The sequence below is a fragment of the Carcharodon carcharias genome, chromosome 19, assembly GCF_017639515.1.
Source record: "Carcharodon carcharias isolate sCarCar2 chromosome 19, sCarCar2.pri, whole genome shotgun sequence".
NCBI classification, from domain to species: Eukaryota; Metazoa; Chordata; class Chondrichthyes; order Lamniformes; family Lamnidae; genus Carcharodon; species Carcharodon carcharias.
Window position 1 is genome coordinate 111,022,686 of NC_054485.1, and position 19,977 is coordinate 111,042,662.

At 47.3% G+C, this 19,977-nt stretch overlaps 1 protein-coding gene across 1 annotated transcript in view; it reads right to left on the reverse strand.

Moving 5' to 3' along the window:
- Positions 1 to 19,977, reverse strand: part of LOC121291375 (suppressor APC domain-containing protein 2-like) — a 79,202-nt gene that overhangs the window by 13,699 nt on the left and 45,526 nt on the right. The window contains exon 2 of the mRNA XM_041212461.1: positions 4,293 to 4,426. Coding sequence (XP_041068395.1) covers positions 4,293 to 4,426 — 134 coding nt within the window. The remainder of the gene's footprint in view (positions 1 to 4,292; positions 4,427 to 19,977) is intronic.

The following is a 19,977-nucleotide window of genomic DNA, read 5'->3' on the forward strand; positions in this document are numbered from 1 at the left end:
CTATAAAGAGCTTTGGGACATCCGGTGACCATATAAAGTGTTAGAGAGGTGCAAGTTCTCTCTTACACAATTTCCCACCTCTCTCCTTGCCCACGATGTGATGTCAATGGGTCTCACTCTCACCCCAGCCTCAGAAAATTTTGGTTTAAGTCCCACTCTGGAGACTTGAATCTGTCATCACGGCTGACACTTTCTGTGCAATACTAGGAGCACTGCATTATGGGAGGGGCACTACTGAGGGAGTGCTGCATTGTCGCAGGAGGGGTACTGAGGGAGCGCTGCACTTTTGGAGGGGCAGTACTGAGGGATTACTGTACTGTCGGAGGGGCAGTATTGAGGAAGTGCTGCACTGTCGGAGGGGCAGTAATGAAAGAGTGCTGCACTGTTGGAAGGGCAGTACTGAGAAGTCTTGCATTATTGGAGGGGTACCATTAAGTGAGTGCTGCACTTCAGAAGGGCAGTACTGGGGAAGTACTGCACTGTCAAGGGGCACCATGGAGGAGCGGTACTGAGGGACGGTTACATTGTTGGAGGATCAGTGCTGAGGGCATGCTGCAATGTCAGAGTGCAGTTCTCGGGAAGAGTTGCACTGTTGGAGGGACAGTGCTGAGGGAGTTTGGCGCTGTTAAAAGGAGTTGCTAATTTTCCAGCGGGACAAAGTAGAGGGAGCACTGCATTTTGGAGGGTCAGTACTAATTGAGTGCTGCAGTGTCAGAGGTTTCATACTGAGGGAGCGCTGCAATATTATGAGAGGCAGTAAAGAGGGGGTGCAGCACTGTTGGAGGGGCAGTACTGAGGAAGTGCTGCACTGTTGGAGGGGCAGTACTGAGGGAGCGCTGCACTGTTCAAGGAGCAGTGCTGAGGTAGTACTGCACAGTCAGAGGTGTTGTCTCTCAGATAGTCACAATTCTGACTTGAAACTAAATCACCGTTCCTTCACTGTCACTGGGTCAAAGTCCTTGCCAGCAATGTTCACATCACATTAATGAATAAAGATTCGACAGGCCGCATACAGAATAATACAGGCTGACGGAATTCAAAACAAGGGCTGTGAAAGCTTTAAACAAACTTAAATATGAATTTGGTGGTGGTGTTGGGGGTGGGTGGGGTGGGGGTGGGGGGTGTTGGTGGGTGATGGTTTCGGCAGGCTGAGCTCTTCTCTCATCTCCATGGCAACCTTCATCCTAATGACCTCTATAAATCTGAGGCCTCGTAAATCCCACCGGCCCAGCATGTGTTGGTGACAAATTACTGTTGCTCTTTTAGATTTGTGGAATAATTTCCTTGCTTTGTCCGATGGCGCAGAGAGAGAGGGAGAGACAGAGAGAGAGAGAGGGAGGATGCCCTTGTGTTGCAGCTGTCAGAGTGTCTGGCTCTGCTCCCATAGGATTTCATTAGGACTCGGTCTAATTAGCAGCCAACTGGATGGATGACCTTGTTCCCTGGGATACCTCATCCAGAATTCCCCTCAGGCATCATAGGCAGACGCCACAGGAGAGTGCTTCATTGCCTGGAGGGATTTGACAGGCCAACGTGCCCACATTGGAGGTCCTGTTGTCACTAGCGTCTTCCACATTGGACTGTTTCACATCCTTGTTCAATCTTATCTGTAACCCTTCACAGGCACGGGCTGAGGACACCGGTGATTGGGGTGGGGGGGATGTCAGGGATAGGGGGGTGCGTTACCATGGTAAGCATGGTAATGAGGGCAGAGGACCATAACTGAGGGAGAACAAGGGAAGGCAGGGTAATGGAGGGAGAGCGAGGTAATGGGAGAGAGCAACATAATGGGGAAAGAGCAGGGTAATGCAGGAGAGTGGGGTAATGGGGGGATGAGTGGGTAATGGGGAGAGTGGGATAATGGATGAGGGCAGGGTAATGGGGAAAGCAGGGTAATGTGGGGAGAGCAGGGCAATGGGGAGAGCGGCGTAATGGGGGAGAGCAGGGTAATGGAGGAGGGTGGGGTAATGGAGGAGAGTGGGGTAATGGGGGTGAGTGGGATAATGGGTAAGAGCAGGGTAATGTGGGAGAGCAGGGTGATGGGAGAGAGCAGGGTAACAGGGAGAGCAGGGTACTGGGGAGAGCGGCGTAATGGGGGAGAGCAGGGTAATGGAGGAGGGTGGGGTAATGGAGGAGAATGGGGTAATGGGGTTGAGTGGGGTAATGGAAAGAGCAGGGTAATGGGGGAGAACAGGGTAATGGGAGAGAGCAGGGTAATGGGGAGAGCAGGGTAATGTGGGGAGAGCAGGGTAATGGGGAGAGCGGCGTAATGGGGGAGAGCAGGGTAATGGAGGAGGGTGGGGTAATGGAGGAGAGTGGGGTAATGGGGGTGAGTGGGATAACGGGTGAGAGCAGGGTAATGTGGGAGAGCAGGGTGATGGGAGAGAGCAGGGTAACAGGGAGAGCAGGGTACTGGGGAGAGCGGCGTAATGGGGGAGAGCAGGGTAATGGAGGAGGGTGGGGTAATGGAGGAGAATGGGGTAATGGGGTTGAGTGGGGTAATGGAAAGAGCAGGGTAATGGGGGAGAACAGGGTAATGGGAGAGAGCAGGGTAATGGGGAGAGCAGGGTAATGGGGAAAGCAGGGTAATGGGGTGAGCTGCGTAATGGGGAAAAAAGGATAATGGGGAGAGCAGTGTAATGGGGAGAGCGGGGTAATGGGGGAGAGCAAGTTAATGGGGAGAGCAGGGTAATGGGGAGAGTGGGGTAATGGGGAGAGCGGGGTAAAGGGGGGAGAGCAGCGTAATGGGGAGAGCAGGGTAATGGGGAGAGTGGGGTAATGGGGAGAGTGGGGTAATGGGGAGAGCGGGGTAAAGGGGGGAGAGCAGCGTAATGGGGAGAGCAGGGTAATGGGGTGAGCGGCATAATGGGGAAAAAAAGGATAATGGGGAGAGCAGTGTAATGGGAAGAGCAGGGCAATGGAGGAGAGTGGGATAATGGGAGTGAGTTGGGTAATGGGGAGAGCAGGGTAATGGGGAGAGCAGGGTAATGGGGTGAATGGTGTAATGGGGAAAAAAGGATAATGGGGAGAGCAGTGTAATGGGGAGAGCAGGGCAATGGAGGAGAGTGGGATAATGGGAGTGAGTTGGGTAATGGGGAGAGCAGGGTAATGGATAAGGGCAGGGTAATGGGAAAAGCAGGGTTATGTGGGGAGAGCAGGGTAATAGGGAGAGTGGCATAATGGGGAGAGGAGGGTGAGGTAACGGAGGAGAGTGGGGTAATGGGGGTGAGTAGGGTAATGGGGAGAGCAGGGTAATGGAGGAGAGCAGGGGAATGTGGGGAGAGCAGGGGAATGTGTGGGGACAGGGTAATGGGGAGAGCATGGTAATGGGGAGAGAGGGGTAATGGAGGAGAATGGGGTAATGGGGGTGAGTGGGGTAATGGGGAAGAGAAGGGTAATGGGGAGAGCAGGGTAATGGGGGAGAGCAGGGTAATGGGGAGAGCAGGGTAATGGGGGAGAGCAGGGTAATGGGGGGAGAGGAAGGAAATGGAGGGAGAGCAGGGTTATGAGAACGGAGCATCACAATGGGGAATCAGGGTAATGGGGGAAACAACGCAACAGAGGAAACATGGCAATAATTGGGGGCAAAAGTTATATAAAGGGATATTGGCATGTTACATGAATGTCATGAACCGATACAGAAAATAATCAAAAAGCACAATGGCATGCTTGTCTATATCTCTAGAAGACTAGAATTCTAGGGGGTAGGAGTCAGGCTAGATCAGACCTAGAGTAACTGTAAGCAGTTCTGAACACAGCATCTTAGGCAGAATGTCTCGACCTCAGAGGAAGTGCAGCATAGATTCACCAGAATGGTACCTGGACCAAGAGGTTAGATTAAGAGAATACATTACACAAACTAGGGTTGTATTCCATAGAATTTAGAAGGTTAAGGGCTGATTTGATCAAAGTTTTCGAGATATTATGTGAAGAGATAAGCTGGATAGAAGTAAACTATTCCCATGAGTTGATGTCTGTCTGGAGTGGGGTGGGGTGGGTGCAGTGTAAAAATCAGGAGTGAAATTAGGAAACGTTGCTAAACACAAAGGGTGGCGGAAGTTTGGGACTCCCTTCCCCAGTCAGCAATTGATACTAGATCAACTGTTAGTTTTAAAACTGAGGTTGATAGATTTTTGACAACCAAAGGTGTTATGGGATAAGGGCCAAAGGGAAGTATATGGAGCGAGGCTGCAGATGAGCCATGATTTTATTGAATGGTGGAACAGGCTCAAGGGGCTGAATGGCCTCCTCCTGTTTTTATGTTACTACCACACTCCCTCGGTCGCACTTACCATGTCATAGTCAATGCCGTTGGCTATGGTGTGCCGCCTGGGTTCGTTACGGCCCTGGCAGCTCCTGTGCAGGGCACCCCGGGCAATGGAGGTGGCAATGCTCTGGGAGCGGCTGATTCCCGTGCCCTCGTGGTCTAGTCAGAAGAGAAAAGGGGATTGTTAAAGTGCCAAAGGTTTGGCACTGACTGAAATCACCAGCTTCCTAGATTCTCGTAGCAACAGCTCAGTGAGACATCTGCGTTCCTCCGATTCTGGCCTCTTGTCCATCGCCCACTTCCACCACTCCACCATTGGTGGGCGTGATGTCAGCTGCCTGGGCCCTAAATTCTCAATTCCGTCTCTAAGCCCCTCCAACTCTCTCACCTCCTTTAAGACACTCTAAAATCCACAACTTTGACCAAGCTGTCTTATAATATTTCTTTATATGGCGCAACGTCAAATTTTGTTCCATAACAAAAGTGCCTTGGGACATACGTAATATAGTAAAGGTGCTGTATAGATGCCAGTTGTTGTTGGTGTGACAACAGGGATGGCTGTCCAAAGGACGCTCCTCCTGTGTAAGTCTTTGACACTGTGCTCAGTGCGACCACCCTAGCCCGGCTGTCAACCTATTGATTCAGACACGGAGAGGGAAGCCCTGCTCAGTTCCCCTTCCATCTGCTCGCGGAACGATGGTAATGTTGCTTTTTACTGCGATGCCGGGACATTACAGAACCTGCAATGGAGCCCACAGCCTTATGACCAGCAACAAGACATAGGCATCACTTTCTAAAGAGACCAATTGCTATGTGTCTAAAGCACCTGCCTGTAACAGGTGACAGGCCCCTTTAATGTGGAAATCGGGGCCCTATGACAGAAGCCTGATTGCTATTGTGAAAAAGGGGTAGTGCATGAGTCACAAAAAGTTAAGATACAGGTACAGCAAGTGATTAGGGAGACAAATGGAATCTCGAATACTGTGTGCAGTTTTGCTTTCTTTTTTTAAGGAAGGATGTAAATGCATTGGAGGCGGTTCAGAGGAGGTTTACTAGATTGATACCTGGAATGAATGGGTTGTCTTACTAGGATGTGTTGGATAGGCTGGGCTTGTTGCCACTGGAGGTTTAGAAGATTGAGGGGTGATTTGATTGAAGTATATAAGATCCCGAATGGTCTTGACAAGGTGGATATCGAAATGATGTTTCCTCTTGTGGGTGAGTCCAGAACTAGAGGGCACTGTTTTAAAATTAGGGGTTGCCTTTCAGTACAGAGATGAGGAGAAATTTTTCTCTCGGACAGTTGTGCCACATTGGAATTCTCTGCCTCAGAAAGTGGTGGAGGCGGGTCATTGAATACCTTTAAGGTGAAGATAGATAGATTCTTGTTAGGCAAGGGGATCAAAGGTTATCAGAGGTAGATGGGAACGTTGAAATACAAACAGATCAGCCATGATCTTATTGAATAGCAGGGCAGGTTCAAGGGGCCGAATGGCCTATTCCTGGTCCTATTTTGTATGTTCATATGTTTGTAATGAAAGTTGGTGTTTATTGCAAGGGGAATGGAATATAAATGTAGGGTGCAGCTGTGCTGAGACCACACCTGGAATACTATGTACGTTTTTGGTCCACTTATTTGAAAAAGAGATATAATTAGTGTCAGAAGCAATTTAGAGAAAGTTCACATGGACTCACTCCTGTGATGAAGGGCTTAACTTATGAAGAAAGGTTGAACAGGTTGAGCCTACAGCCATTGGAGTTCAGAAGAATGAGAGGTGATCTTATTGAAACATATCAGATCCTGAGGAGACTTGATAAAATAGATAACAGGAGGATGTTTCCACTTGTGGAGGTGACTAAAACTTTTTATCTGTTTATTCTTTCATGGGATGTGGGCTTCACTGGCAAGGCCAGCATTTGTTGCCCATCCCTATTTGTCCTTGAACTTAGTGGCTTGCCATCACCATTTCAGAGGGCCATTTCTGCAGGTCTGGATTCACATGTGGGCCAGACCATGTAAGGGTGGAAGATTTCCTTCTCTACGGGACATTAGTGAACCAGAGGCATGTTTACGATAATTGACAATGGTTTCGTGGTCACTGTTACCGAGACTAACTCAATTCCAGATTTATTCACTTTTATTAAGTGAATTCAAATTCCACTGAGCTGCCGTGGCAGGATTTGAACCCATGTTCCCAGAGAATTAGCCTGGGCTTCTGGATTACTAGTTCAGTGACTATGTATAGCATTATATGGCTCAGTGCTTAAGCCCATTATTGCTACACCACTGTCTCCCCGCTAGACAATGCTATTTAAGAATAAGAGGTCTCCATTTTCAGATGGAGATGCAGAGAAATTTTTTTCTCTCAGAGGGCATTGGAGGCTGGATCATTGAATTTATTCAAGGCTGAGTTAGATTTTTGATCGACAAGGAAGTCAAGGGTTATGGAAGGGCAGAGGGCAAAGTGGAGTTGAGACCACAACCATGATCTTATTGAATGAAGGAGCAGGCTCCAGAGGCTGAACGGCCACCCCTTACACCTAAGCCCAATGTTCCTATAACTGGCCTGAATGTGTGCAGCACACTCCTTTAAACCTCTTCCACAGGTGATGGGAATGAGAAGATACTGAATGAGTGAGTTCCTATCGTTGGTCTTCACCTTTGCCAGCACACTGGGTTGCTTTAGCCAGAAGCCCCAGAGCTGTCATTCTGCAAGGAAGATTTCCTCCAAGGATCATTATGTATTCAGTGCTTAAGCCCAGCAGAGCCAGGTTTTTCTTTTATTCTTTCACAGGATTGTGGGCATCACTGGCAAGACCAGCATTTATTGCCCATCCCTAATTGCCCTTGAGAAGGCAATGATGAGCTGCCTTCATGAACTGCCACAGCCCCTGTGATGTAGGTACACCCACAGTGCTGTTGGGGAGGGAGTTTCAGGATTTTGACTCAGCGACAGTGAAGGAACAGCGATGTAGTTACAAGTCAGACTGGTGTGCAGCTTGGACGTGGTGGTGCTCCCCTGCAACTGCACACCTTGTCCTTCTCCGTGGTATAGGTCGCGTGACTGGAAGGTGCTGTCAATGAGTTGCTGCAGTGCATCTTGTAAATGGTAAACACTGCTACCACCATGTGTCATGGTGGAGGAAGTGAACGTTTAAGTTGGTGGATGGGGTGCCAATCAAGCGGGCTACTTTGTCCTGGATGGTGTCGAGCTTCTTGAGTGTTGTTGTTGCTGTACCCATCCAGGCAAGTGGAGAGTATTCCATCACACTTTTTTTTTGGTTTTTATTTGACCTAAACATTGCTTTCAGGATCATTATTTTGTGCCCTGTCGCAGGCAGAATGGAGCTGTACATTCAGTGGGAGACTCAGTATGTTGCATGTCAGAGAGATTGAAGCTGTATATACAGAAGAGAGGGTCAGTATATTATATATCAGTGGGTGGAGCTGTATATACAGTGGGAGGGTCAGTATATTATGTATCAGTGAGTGGAACTGTATATACAGAAAGAGGGTCAGTGTATTATATATCAGTGAGAGGAGTTGTGTATACAGTGGGAGGTTCAGTGTATATTATATCAGTGAGTGGAGGTGTATATACAGAGGGAGGATCAGTATATTATACATCGGTGAGTGGAGGTGTATATACAGAGGGAGGGTCAGTATATTATATATCAGTGAGTGGAGCTGTATATACAGAGGGAGGATCAGTATATTATGTATCAGTGAGTGGAGTGTATATACAGAGGGAGGGTCAGTGTATTATATATCAGTGAGTGGAGCTGTATATACAGTGGGAAGGTCAGTATATTATATATCAGTGAGTGGAGGTGTATATACAGTGGGAGGGTCAGTATATTATATATCAGTGAGTGGAGGTTTATATACAGTGGGAGGGTCAGTGTATTATATATCTGTGAGTGGAGCTGTATATATAGTGGGAGGGTCAGTGTATTATATATCAGTGAGTGGAGCTGTATATACAGTGGGAGGGTCAGTGTATTATATATCAGTGAGTGGAGCTGTATATACAGTGGGTCAGTATATTATATATCAGTGAGTGGAGCTGTATATACAGTGGGAGGGTCAGTGTATTATATATCAGTGAGTGGAGCTGTATATACAGTGGGAGGGTCAGTGTATTATATATCAGTGAGTGGAGGTGTATATACAGAGGGAGAGTCAGTATATTATATATCAGTGAGTGGAGTGTATATACAGTGGGAGGGTCAGTGTATTATATATCAGTGAGTGGAGCTGTATATACAGTGGGAGGGTCAGTGTATTATATATCAGTGAGTGGAGCTGTATATACAGTGGGAGGGTCAGTGTATTATATATCAGTGAGTGGATCTGTATATACAGTGGGAGGGTCAGTATATTATATATCAGTGAGTGGAGCTGTATATACAGTGGGAGGGTCAGTGTATTATATATCAGTGAGTGGAGGTGTATGTACAGAGGGAGGGTCAGTGTATTATATATCAGTGAGTGGAGGTGTATATACAGAGGGAGGGTCAGTGTATTATATATCAGTGAGTGGAGGTGTATATACAGAGGGAGGTATTATATATCAGTGAGTGGAGCTGTATATACAGTGGGAGGGTCAGTGTATTATATATCAGTGAGTGGAGCTGTATATACAGTGGGAGGGTCAGTGTATTATATATCAGTGAGTGGAGCTGTATATACAGAGGGAGAGCCAGTATATTATATATCAGTGAGTGGAGGTGTATATACAGTGGGAGGGTCAGTGTATTATATATCAGTGAGTGGAGCTGTATATACAGAGGGAGGGTCAGTGTATTATATATCAGTGAGTGGAGGTGTATATACAGAGGGAGGGTCAGTGTATTATATATCAGTGAGTGGAGGTGTATATACAGAGGGAGGGTCAGTGTATTATATATCAGTGAGTGGAGCTGTATATACAGTGGGAGGGTCAGTGTATTATATATCTGTGAGTGGAGCTGTATATACAGTGGGAGGGTCAGTGTATTATATATCAGTGAGTGGAGCTGTATATACAGTGGGAGGGTCAGTATATTATATATCAGTGAGTGGAGCTGTATATACAGTGGGAGGGTCAGTGTATTATATATCAGTGAGTGGAGCTGTATATACAGTGGGAGGGTCAGTGTATTATATATCAGTGAGTGGAGCTGTATATACAGTGGGAGGGTCAGTGTATTATATATCAGTGAGTGGAGCTGTATATACAGTGGGAGGGTCAGTGTATTATATATCAGTGAGTGGAGCTGTATATACAGAGGGAGAGCCAGTATATTATATATACATCAGACAGAGAGAGACTGTGCGCACAGCTGTTTGAGAAGTACACTGCTTCACTGAGTTTGTGTACGAAGGGCATTAAACTTCTCCATCTCTCATTTGGATTCCTTCCATGTGCAGCGGATTGAGTGGATCAGGCAGGCTGATTCACAACCCGCTCCGATTAAATATTTGGCAACACTCACAAGACAAGGCTAACAAACAACAGGCAGATGTGAGGGAGTGGGAGCAGGCACAGGGCAGCGGGGTCAGGGAAGCTGATCAAGCGTGACTTGAGGTGAGAGTGTACAGAGCTCAGATGCTCCCATCTGATTGCTCCTGAACTCTGGTGCCTGAGGAGCATGAGGTCTGGTGAAAAATAAAACGTCAATGATAGAAAAAAAAATACAGTTCAGTCACATTCTAAAGAGATGTTCCCCAGCCAATGGCTGAATGATTAACCTTCCAAATAGCTCAATTCTGTTACCGAACTATTAACCCTTTGTTCACCCTAGCACCGCTACTGCACAGTTAACCTCTCGATCACTGCTAACACAGCTACTGAGGCATTAACTCTTCAATCACCATAACCCAGTTACTGAACAATTATCCCTTAGAATCATGGAATGGTTACAGCACAGGAGAAAGCCATTTGGCCCATCATGTCTGTACCAGCTCTCTGCAAGAGCAATGTACCATGTGCCACTCCCCCACCTTATCCCCATAGCCCTGCACATTTTTCCTCTTCAGACAATATTTCAATTCTCTTTTGAAAGTCATGATTGAATCTGCCTCTGCCATATTCTCAGGCAGTGCCTTCTAGATTCTAACCACTTGCTGTATAAGAAAGTTTTTCCTCGTGTCACCTTCACTCTTTTTGTCAATTACCTTAAATTGCTGTCCTCTGGTTCTCGATCCTTCCACCAATGGGAACAGCTTTTCCCTATCTATTTCCAGACCCCTCATGATTTGGAATACCTGTATCAAATCGCCTCTCAACTTTCTTTTCCCTCAAGGAGAACAGGCCCAGCTTCTCCAGTACAACCAAGTAACTGAAGCTTCTTGTCCCTGGAACCGTTCTTCTGAATCTTTTCTGCACTCTCTCTGATGCCTCCATATCCTTCCTAAATTGCGGTGCCCCAGAACTGTACACAATACTCCAGTTAAGGCTGAACCAGTGTTTTATAAAGGTTTAACATAACATCCTTTCTTTTGTACTCTATGCCACCATTATAAAAGCCTAGGATACTGTATGCTTCATTAACCACAGTCTCAACCTGTCCTGCCATCTTCAATGACTTATGTACCTAAACACGCTTGAGGTCATCCTCACCAAACTGCCTGCCGCAGATGCACCTGTCCATGACGGTATCAGTAAGAATGACCACCGCATAGTCTTCATGGAGACAAAGTACCGTCTTCACATTGAGGACACATTGAGGACACCCTCCATCGTGTTGTGTGGCACTAACATCGTGCTAAATGGTTTAGATTTCAAACAGATCAAGCAACTCAAGACTGGGCATCCATGAGGCGCTGTGGGCCATCAGCAGCAGCAGAATTGTACTCAAACACAATCTGTAACCTCATGGCCCAGCATATCCCCCACTCTACCATTACCATCAAGCCAGGGGATCAACCCTGGTTCAATGAAGAGTGCAGGAGGGCATGCCAGGAGCAGCACCTGGCATACCTAAAAATGAGGTGCCAACTGGTGAAGCTATAACACAGGACTACTTGCGTGCCAAACAGCATAAGCAGCAAGTGATAGACAGAGCTAAGCGATCCCACAACCAACGGATCAGATCTAAGCTCTGCAGTCCTGCCACATCCAGTCGTCAATGGTGGTGGCCAGTTAAACAACTCACTGGAGGATGATGCTCCACAAATGATAGGGGAACCCAGCACATCAGTGCAAGAGATAAGGCTGAAGCGTTTTCAACAATCTTCAGCCAGAAGTGCGGAGTGGATGATCCATCTCGGCCTCTTCCGGAGCTCCCCAGCATTTCAGATGTCAGTCTTCAGCCTATTCAATTCACTTCATGTGATATCAAGAAATGGCTGAAGGCACTGGATATTGCAAAGGCTATGGACCCTGAAAATATTCAGGTAATAGTACTGAAGACTTGTGCTCCAGAACTGGCTATACCCCTAGCCAAGCTGTTCCAGTACAGCTACAACACTGGCATCTCCCCAGCAATGTGGAAAATTGCCCAGCTTTGTCCTGTACATAGAAAGCTCAGTTGGGCCCGGCACCTCATCAAGCAGTGTGCTTACCAACCGGGTCTTTGCCAAAGTCGGGAAGTTTTCATTATAGGCTCTGTCCTGAGGCTGCGTCAATTTACGCCAGAACCCTAGTGTGGAAAGGACCTGAGCATAATCAATTTTACCCCATCTTTTATCTCTTACGGGACTCCCTGACCTGTGATGGGATTGGGTGATCAATCACTTTTCAGTCAATAATTGTCATCACTTTGTCATTTCAGCTGAGAGCAGAGCACTTTCCCCTTTGTCACAGGGGCTTCATGCACCAGGATAAATATTCACCCAAACCATTTTAGTCAACTATGGTCGCCAATCACCCACTTCCTCAACGCAGGTTAATAAAAGAGAAAGTACTTGACAGAATGATGGAGAAGAGGAGGACATTCAGTCCACCGCTACTGTGCTGCCTCTTTGAAAGAGCTGCCTGATTAGCTCCATGACCCTTGATCTTTACCTACAGCCCTGCAAATTTCTCCTTTTCAAGTATTTTCCAATTTTCTTTTGATAGTTACTATTAAAATGACTTCCAGCAGGCGGGTGGCCAACTTTGGTTAGGTGTTATCCTGGAGGTTTCACCACATAAACCACTACCTGGTCTTGTCCAACAAACTTCCCCTTTGTTTGAAAGAAATTATTTAACAAGGAACATTTTGCTCATTTAGTAGTACAGAACTTGAGTATTGCTGAAAAAAGACATTTTGTCGAAGCTTTTTGTCTTGCACTCATCAGGACAACTGCAAGAATACCAATGTCAGGGAAAATATAACTTTATACTGTGTGAGGAGAGAGTGCTGATTGGTTGGTAAGAGGTAGATCTGATTGGTAGATTCCAAACAATGCTTGGCAGTTAACTGTTAGTCCCCATTAACTGATGCATTCTCCATGGCACTACCCCTACCAATCAGAATCCACTTACCAACCAATCAGCACTCTGTTCCCATATGGTATAATGTTGTTGCTTCCCCTGACATTGGTATACTTGCGATTGTCCTGATAAGGGCTAGACTAAAAGCTTCAATTAAATGTCTTTTTCAGCGAAACTAAAGAATATTTTCTTTTATACGTTGCTCCTAGCACTGCCTAGGAGGTTAACCTTGAATCCCAGGAGACTCCAGGGCCATTCTGGAGGGTTAGCAACCCTATAATCCACCAACCACTCTTTCAGGCAGGGCGCTACGAATCATAACAACTCGCTGCACAGGAAAGATCTCATCCCCCCAACCTCAGGACATCCCAAAATGCTTTACAGCCAATGACGGACTTCTTGAAGGTTGTCACAGTAGTAATGTTGGAAGAGTGGCAGCCAGTTTGCACACAGCAATCTGACACAAACAGCAATATGTTAATGAGCAGATGATGTCAGTTCTGGTGATGTTGATTGAGGGATAAACATTGGCAAAGTTACCGAGGGGAACTCCCTGGCTCTTCTTGAGAATAGCGGCTGCGAGATCTTTTATGTCCACCTGAGAGGGCAGACGGGGCCCCGGTTTAACTGCTCATCCAAAAGGCAGCACTCCCTCTATACTGCACTAGGTTTTGTGCTCAGGGCTTCAAAGTGGGACTTGAATCCTCGGCTATACAATTGACAAATGAGCTATCCGATAGGCCAGGACTGACACTGAGGTCCTTTACATTGAGTATATAAGGGTTCCAGTTGCCTTGAGTGCAAAAGGAAAGAGAAAAGGCCGGAAGTAACTCTGAAGATCTGGCAGCATCTGTGGAGATAGAAGCAGAGCTAATGTTTCGGGTCGATGGCCTTTCATCAGAAATGGGTTTTGAACATGTGAAAGTAGAGAGGGTGGAGAAGAGAACAAAAGGGAAAGTCTGTGACATTAAATCCAATATTTGTACTTTGGGGAAGAATGAGTCTGAAGCTAGTCTGTACCTTAAAACAGGTTTATTTCCAAGACAGCAAAGGAAAGTCACAGACTCTCCCACTTCCTCCCAGACACCCAGAGCCAACTGGTTAATATACGCTTGCAATGATTGCCAAATCCTTCCCCAAACAGGGGTGGCTGTGGTTAATTAACAACTTAAAGCATGTATTCCACTGCAGCAGATTCAGCATTAACATGTGATAGTTTGGAGGGCAGAAGAGACTGAATGACAATTGGCATGATGGTGCAAGGATAAAGGGAATGATGAGAAAAGAAACAAAAGATTTGACTAGAGGAGGTGTAAATGGAGGAATCATGAACAACTGCCGCCTGAAAATGAAACACAGGGAAGCAAGGGAGATATAAAAGCAAAAGCAAGAAAGATAAAGGAACAAAATGGGCAAAGAAGTTACAGTCTGAAATTGTTGAACTCAATGTTGAGCCCAAAAGGCTGTAAAGTGATTAATCAAAAAAAAGTGAGGTGCTGCTCCTCAAGCTTACATTGAATTCACTGGAACAATTCAGCAGGCCGAGGACAGAGACGTTAGTGTGAAAGCCATGTGAAGAATTAAAATGACAAGCATCCAGGAGCTCAGGGCCATGCTTACAGACTGAACAGAGGCATTCCACAAAGCAGCCACCCAGTCTGTTTTTGGTGACCCCAGTGTAGAGGAGTTAAAGAGTTAGAAGTGAATCACTGTTTTACCTGGAAGGAGTGTTTAGAGCCTTAGAGGGTGAGGAATAGGGAGGTAAAAGGCCGGGCTTAGCATCTCCTGTGCTTGCATGGAAAGGTGCCAGAGGGAAGGGAGAGGGTGACTGAGGAGTGGACCAGGGTGTCATGGAAAGAGTGGTTCCTTCAGAATGCTATCATGGTTTTGGGAGGGGTGGGAACAGAAGTTCAGGAAATGGAATGGACACAGTGGAGAGTCCTGTCAATCACGGTGGAGGGAAAACCGTAGACTGAGGAGAAAGAAGGACATATCGGAAGTGTTGGTATGGAAGGTTGCATCATCAGAGCAGATGTGACAGAAATGGAGAACCTGGGAAAGCAGAATAGAGCTCTTTACAGGATGCGGGATAGCTTTGTGAATCAGTAGGCTTACACTGCATATTCATCGTTAGCTTATCCCGAGAAATGGAGACAGAGAATTCAAGGAAGGGAAGGGGAGAGGACTGTGTGATGCAAATTGGAAACAAAGTGGATGAAATTTTCCAGTTCAGGGCGAGAGCAGGAAACCGCGCCCATACAATCATCAATGTACTGGAAAGAAAGAGGTGAGCCAGGAGGCACAGGTAGGGCCGGAAGAGAGAATGTTACACATATCCCTCAAAAAAATAGGCCCAGCTACAATCCATTTATTCAGAGGAAGTGCACAGAGTTAAAAGAGAATGTGCTCGACATGAGAACAAGTTCAGCCAGGCAGAGGAGGGCGGCGGTGGATGAGGACTGGTTCATTCAAAGGCTGTCACACCGTCCTAGAGGAGGATGGGTGTAACCCATCAACATACCTTTCTATTCCCTTCTCACTTCTGTGTTTCTGTAGCTTTCCCTAAATGCTCTTTCCTCAAATATCCCTTGTGGTAACAAGCTCCACATTCACACGACCCTCTGGGTAACTAAGGTAGATTGTTCACGATTATGTATTCATGCCTCTTCTAGACACTATTTGTTTCTTCGCTTGCCCCATTACCACTCCCTTTGGCCTTGCGCCATAATTCCTTCTCTCACTGAATCTCTCCGAGACTTCCACCCTATCACAGACCTTCCCTTTTGTTTATTTCCCCACCCTCCTCCCTTTCAATTGCTATAAAGCCTAATGCATTTCTAACTATTCCCAGTCCTGACAAATTGACCTGAAATGTTAACTCTGTTTCCCTCTCACCGCTAAAGCTCCCTGACCTGTTGATCGAGTATCCCCAGGATTTTCTGTTTTTTTTTAGATTTCAGACTGCCAGCATGCGGGGTAATATTCCTTCTTGTGCTAAGACACAACGTTGCTGCTGTAAACTGTTTGGCGACCGGTTATAGCTATTGGTTTCGGTTGCCAGTCTGGGCTTGAAGGATATGAGGAGCAGTGCTCGCATGACATGGTGACCTCTGGTCATGCTTCTCTGCAATTTGTCAAATGGCCTCATGCTTCACCGATCCAGCCCACACTGCAGTACAAAGCAGGCTTTTCCACAGATAAAGCTGGCAGGGACAGAGCTTAAAAGGAACCACAAATTAAAACAGACCTTACCTCCTTAATCACTTCACAGGGGACTGTTACAGAGAATTACATTGGCTTTACTACCAGCAGAAACAGGCCATTCTGTCCAACACATCCACGTTGGTGTTAATGCTCCACATGAGCCTCCTCCCACCCCTCTTCATCTCACCCCTCATCTTAGGCTTCTGTTCCTTTCACCCTTGTTTGTTTATCTAGTTTCCCCATAAATGCATCTTTGCTCCTTGCCTCAACCAGTCTCTGTGGTAGAGAGTTCCACATTCTCACTGCTCATTAGGTGAAGAGGTTTCTCCTGAATTCCCTCCTGGAGTTATCAGTGACTGGCAGCACTGTGGCTCAGTAGTTAGCGCTGCTGCCTCACAGGTCCACTGAACCCGGGTTCGATCCTGACCTCGCGTGTCTGTCTGTGTGGAGTTAGCACATTCGCCCCACATCTGTTTCTACGGGGGTGGCTTAGTTTCTTCCCACCGCCCAAAGATGTGCTGGTTAGCTGGATGGGCTATGGTTAAATTGCCCCTTAGTGTGTGCCCTGTGATGGACTGGGTGCTCTGTCCTGGGTGTACCATGCCCATTGCCTGTTGGAATAGGCTCTGACTCCCCATGACCCTGAGCTGGATGAAGGGATTCTGGAAAAGTGAGTGCGTTATTAGCGACTATCTTGTATCTCAGACACAACGATGACTAAAATCACCACTTCTTTTAAGAATTTTAAGACTATCAGCGGGATTTTCTGGTAGGCATCATCGAGAGCAACTTTTGGTTGCTCTCCAAATTTTCCTTTACTGCCGGCGACTTTGCACCCTGCTGGCGGGATCGGAAAATCCCGGCCTACATGTATAATTCTCTCCTCCTCCTCTTTAGCCGCTCGGGATCAGACCCACGGCTGGATCCCTTCAGGTGCAGCGGGGGATAACCACTCTTGTCAAGCGAGTACTTAGACATTGAGTGCTGGAGGGTGACTTGTCCATGGGATGGGGAGACGACACCAGAGATCTTAGCTGAAACCCATCCTTACTGGAGGTGAGGGGGCTTGGGTTATCTGCTCCTGAACATGGAGACACTGAGGCCAATAGTTGCGCATCAAACACTGAGGCAACAAGTTGCATCTACGCATTGGGCTGAATCTTCCGTGGGCTGGCAATCACAGTCAGAATGCCTTCTGCTCCCATTTTCATACCTTACCCTGGAGCTCCACATCTCTCATCCAGACTTCCGACAAGGACCTTTGAGAAACGTGGAACATATCTGCTCATGGGCTCCCTGCAGTGCAGGGCTGGAGCATTGGGGAGGGGGTAAATTTTTTAAATAATCCTTCACGGGGTGTGGGTGTCACTGGCTGGGCCCAGCATTTACTGCCCATCCCTAATTGCCCTTGAGAAGGTGGTGGTGAGTTGCCTTCTTGAACCGCTGCAGTCCATGTGGTGTAGGTACACCCACAGTGCTGTTAGGGAGGGAGTTCCAGGATTTTGTCCGTGTGGTGTAGGTACACCCACAGTGCTGTTAGGGAGGGAGTTCCAGGATTTTGTCCATGTGGTGTAGGTACACCCACAGTGCTGTTAGGGAGGGAGTTCCAGGATTTTGTCCATGTGGTGCAAGTACACCCACAGTGCTGTTAGGGAGGGAGTTCCAGGATTTTGTCCATGTGGTGTAGGTACACCCACAGTGCTGTTAGAGAGGGAGTTCCAGGATTTTGTCCGTGTGGTGTAAGTACACCCACAGTGCTGTTAGGGAGGGAGTTCCAGGATTTTGTCCATGTGGTGTAGGTACACCCACAGTGCTGTTAGGGAGGGAGTTCCAGGATTTTGTCCATGTGGTGTAGGTACACCCACAGTGCTGTTAGGGAGGGAGTTCGAGGATTTTGTCCGTGTGGTGTAGGTACACGCACAGTGCTGTTAGGGAGGGAGTTCCAGGATTTTGACCCAGTGACAGTGAAGGAACGGCGATATATTTCCAAGTCAGGATGGTGAGTGGGCTTGAAGGGGAACTTCCAGGTGGTGGTGAAGCCATTCCCCTTTTTATTGGCACTAGCTGCCGCATACTGGGAAGTTTAGATGTCCCAGCCACTTTTGACAAGCTATGGTGAGAAGTCGGGGGTTGGTGTGGGGGGCAGTGGAGGAGGTGGCTGTAGTTGGGGCAGTGGGGGGATAGTCCACTCAGGAAGGGTTCGGGATAAGTCGAGGGGTTGGAGGGGTAATTGGGGGATGGTCAGGAGGGTAGCCGGGAGAGAGGGGGCGGGGGGATGGGTGGTGGGTGTTGGGGTGTGTGGTGTCAGTGGTATGGTTACCCAGGATTTAGAACTGGTTTTAATCCTTCTACCTTTTCCTGAGTAACTGTGCTGCTAAGTAAATCCGAACCATCTAAAGTCTCTGACTTAATCGGAATTTCGGAGTGTCCCAGGCACAGGGTAATCACCAAGGGAAGTTAAATTTTCCCAGTCACTTCCTGTGTAGTCCTGGCTTCGGGACTTCCGAGGGGTCTCCCAACACATCTTCTGGGGCACCACCTTTCAGAGGCAGGTAGATCTGGGCCCTCATCTTTAAGCTAGTAAAACATCCCAAGCCGGGTCAGAGGAATGGTTATCAAACAAACAAAAGGCAGTCCAGAGAAGGTTCACAAGGATGATTCCCGGGATAAAGGTAGTTGTTTGATGAGGAATGGTTGAGTGGGCTGGGCCTATACTCATTGGAGTTTGGAAGAATGAGAGGTGGTCTGATCGAAACATGGGCCAGGGTGTTACAGCCCAGCCGAACTGCATGGAGATTTAAATGACTCGCTGCATCTACTGGGGGGGTGTAAAATCCAGGCCGTGTAAGATTCTGAGGTGGCTTGACAGGGTAGATGCTGAAAGGATGTTTCCTCTTGTGGGGGAGGCTAGAACGAGGGGGCACAGTTTCAGAATGGTTTAAGATGGTGATGAGGAGGAATTTCTTCCCTCAAAGGTTCATTAGTGTTTGGAATTCTCCACCCCAGAGAGCAGTGGAGGCTGAGTCACTGAATATGCGGAAGGCAGAGTTAGACAGATTTTCGATCTACAAGGGAGCTAAGGGTTATGGGGACAGGCTGGAAAGTGAAATGAAGGCCACAATCAGCACAGCCTTGATCAATCTGAATGGCGGGCTGGTCCGAGAAGCCAAATGGTCTACTCCTGCTCCTATTCCTTACGCTCATGTGTTCTAATGTAGGATCGAGCTTGGTTAACGATGCTTCCCATGGCTGAATACCCAGCTAACACTTACTGCTTCGACTCACACACAAAAGCGCATCCTCTGTATGTCAGCACCACAGCAGAGAATGGGGTGGGTGGTGGGGGTGGTGGGGGGGGGGGAGAGCGGGGGGGAGCATGGGAGGAGGTGATTAAAAAATTAAAGAAGAGAGAAGTGAAATCGCAAAGCAAAGAGTAAACAAAACTGGATTTTCCAGCTTTTGACATTTTCTGCAGCCAAGCCCCCAGCTTGTTTACCTGTTGAGGGATCTAATTCCATTGTGCTCGATAAACTTTTTTTTTAAGTCGCTGTTCAATGATGAGTTTCCTTGCATTGCATTCGATGGGTTGTTCGATGAATAAATAATTAAATCGGAGAAGGCAAAGATTTGCAAACTTCCCTGGATTTTTGTCTCATTCCAATATGCAAATTCCAGGAATCCTGGTGCAGCTCAGGTGTTTTCCTGGCAGAGTGAGCCAACTCCACCACAAACAACATTGTGTTTTATTTTTGCCAGTTCTGTCTTTCTCTCTCTCTCTCTCTCTCCTGCAGGTGCTGAGATCTCGCTGGGGCAGCATACAGGAACCTCCTGCACCCAATCCGACTGGCGAGAGACCACCCCCTCCCCCCATGCCAACTGGGTAAGGTGGCACAGGGATTATGTCACTGGACCTGTGCTCCAGAGAGGGATGATGTCAAAACCCACCCGTGGGCACAATGAGGATTTGAATTCGGTTTTTTTTAAAAAAATGTGGAAATTAAAAAAAAGGCCGGGATCAGGATTCTTGTAAAGACCCATCTAGCTCATTAATGTCCTCCAGGGAACCTGCTGTCCTCAGCTGGTCAGATCTTAACGTCCACTGTC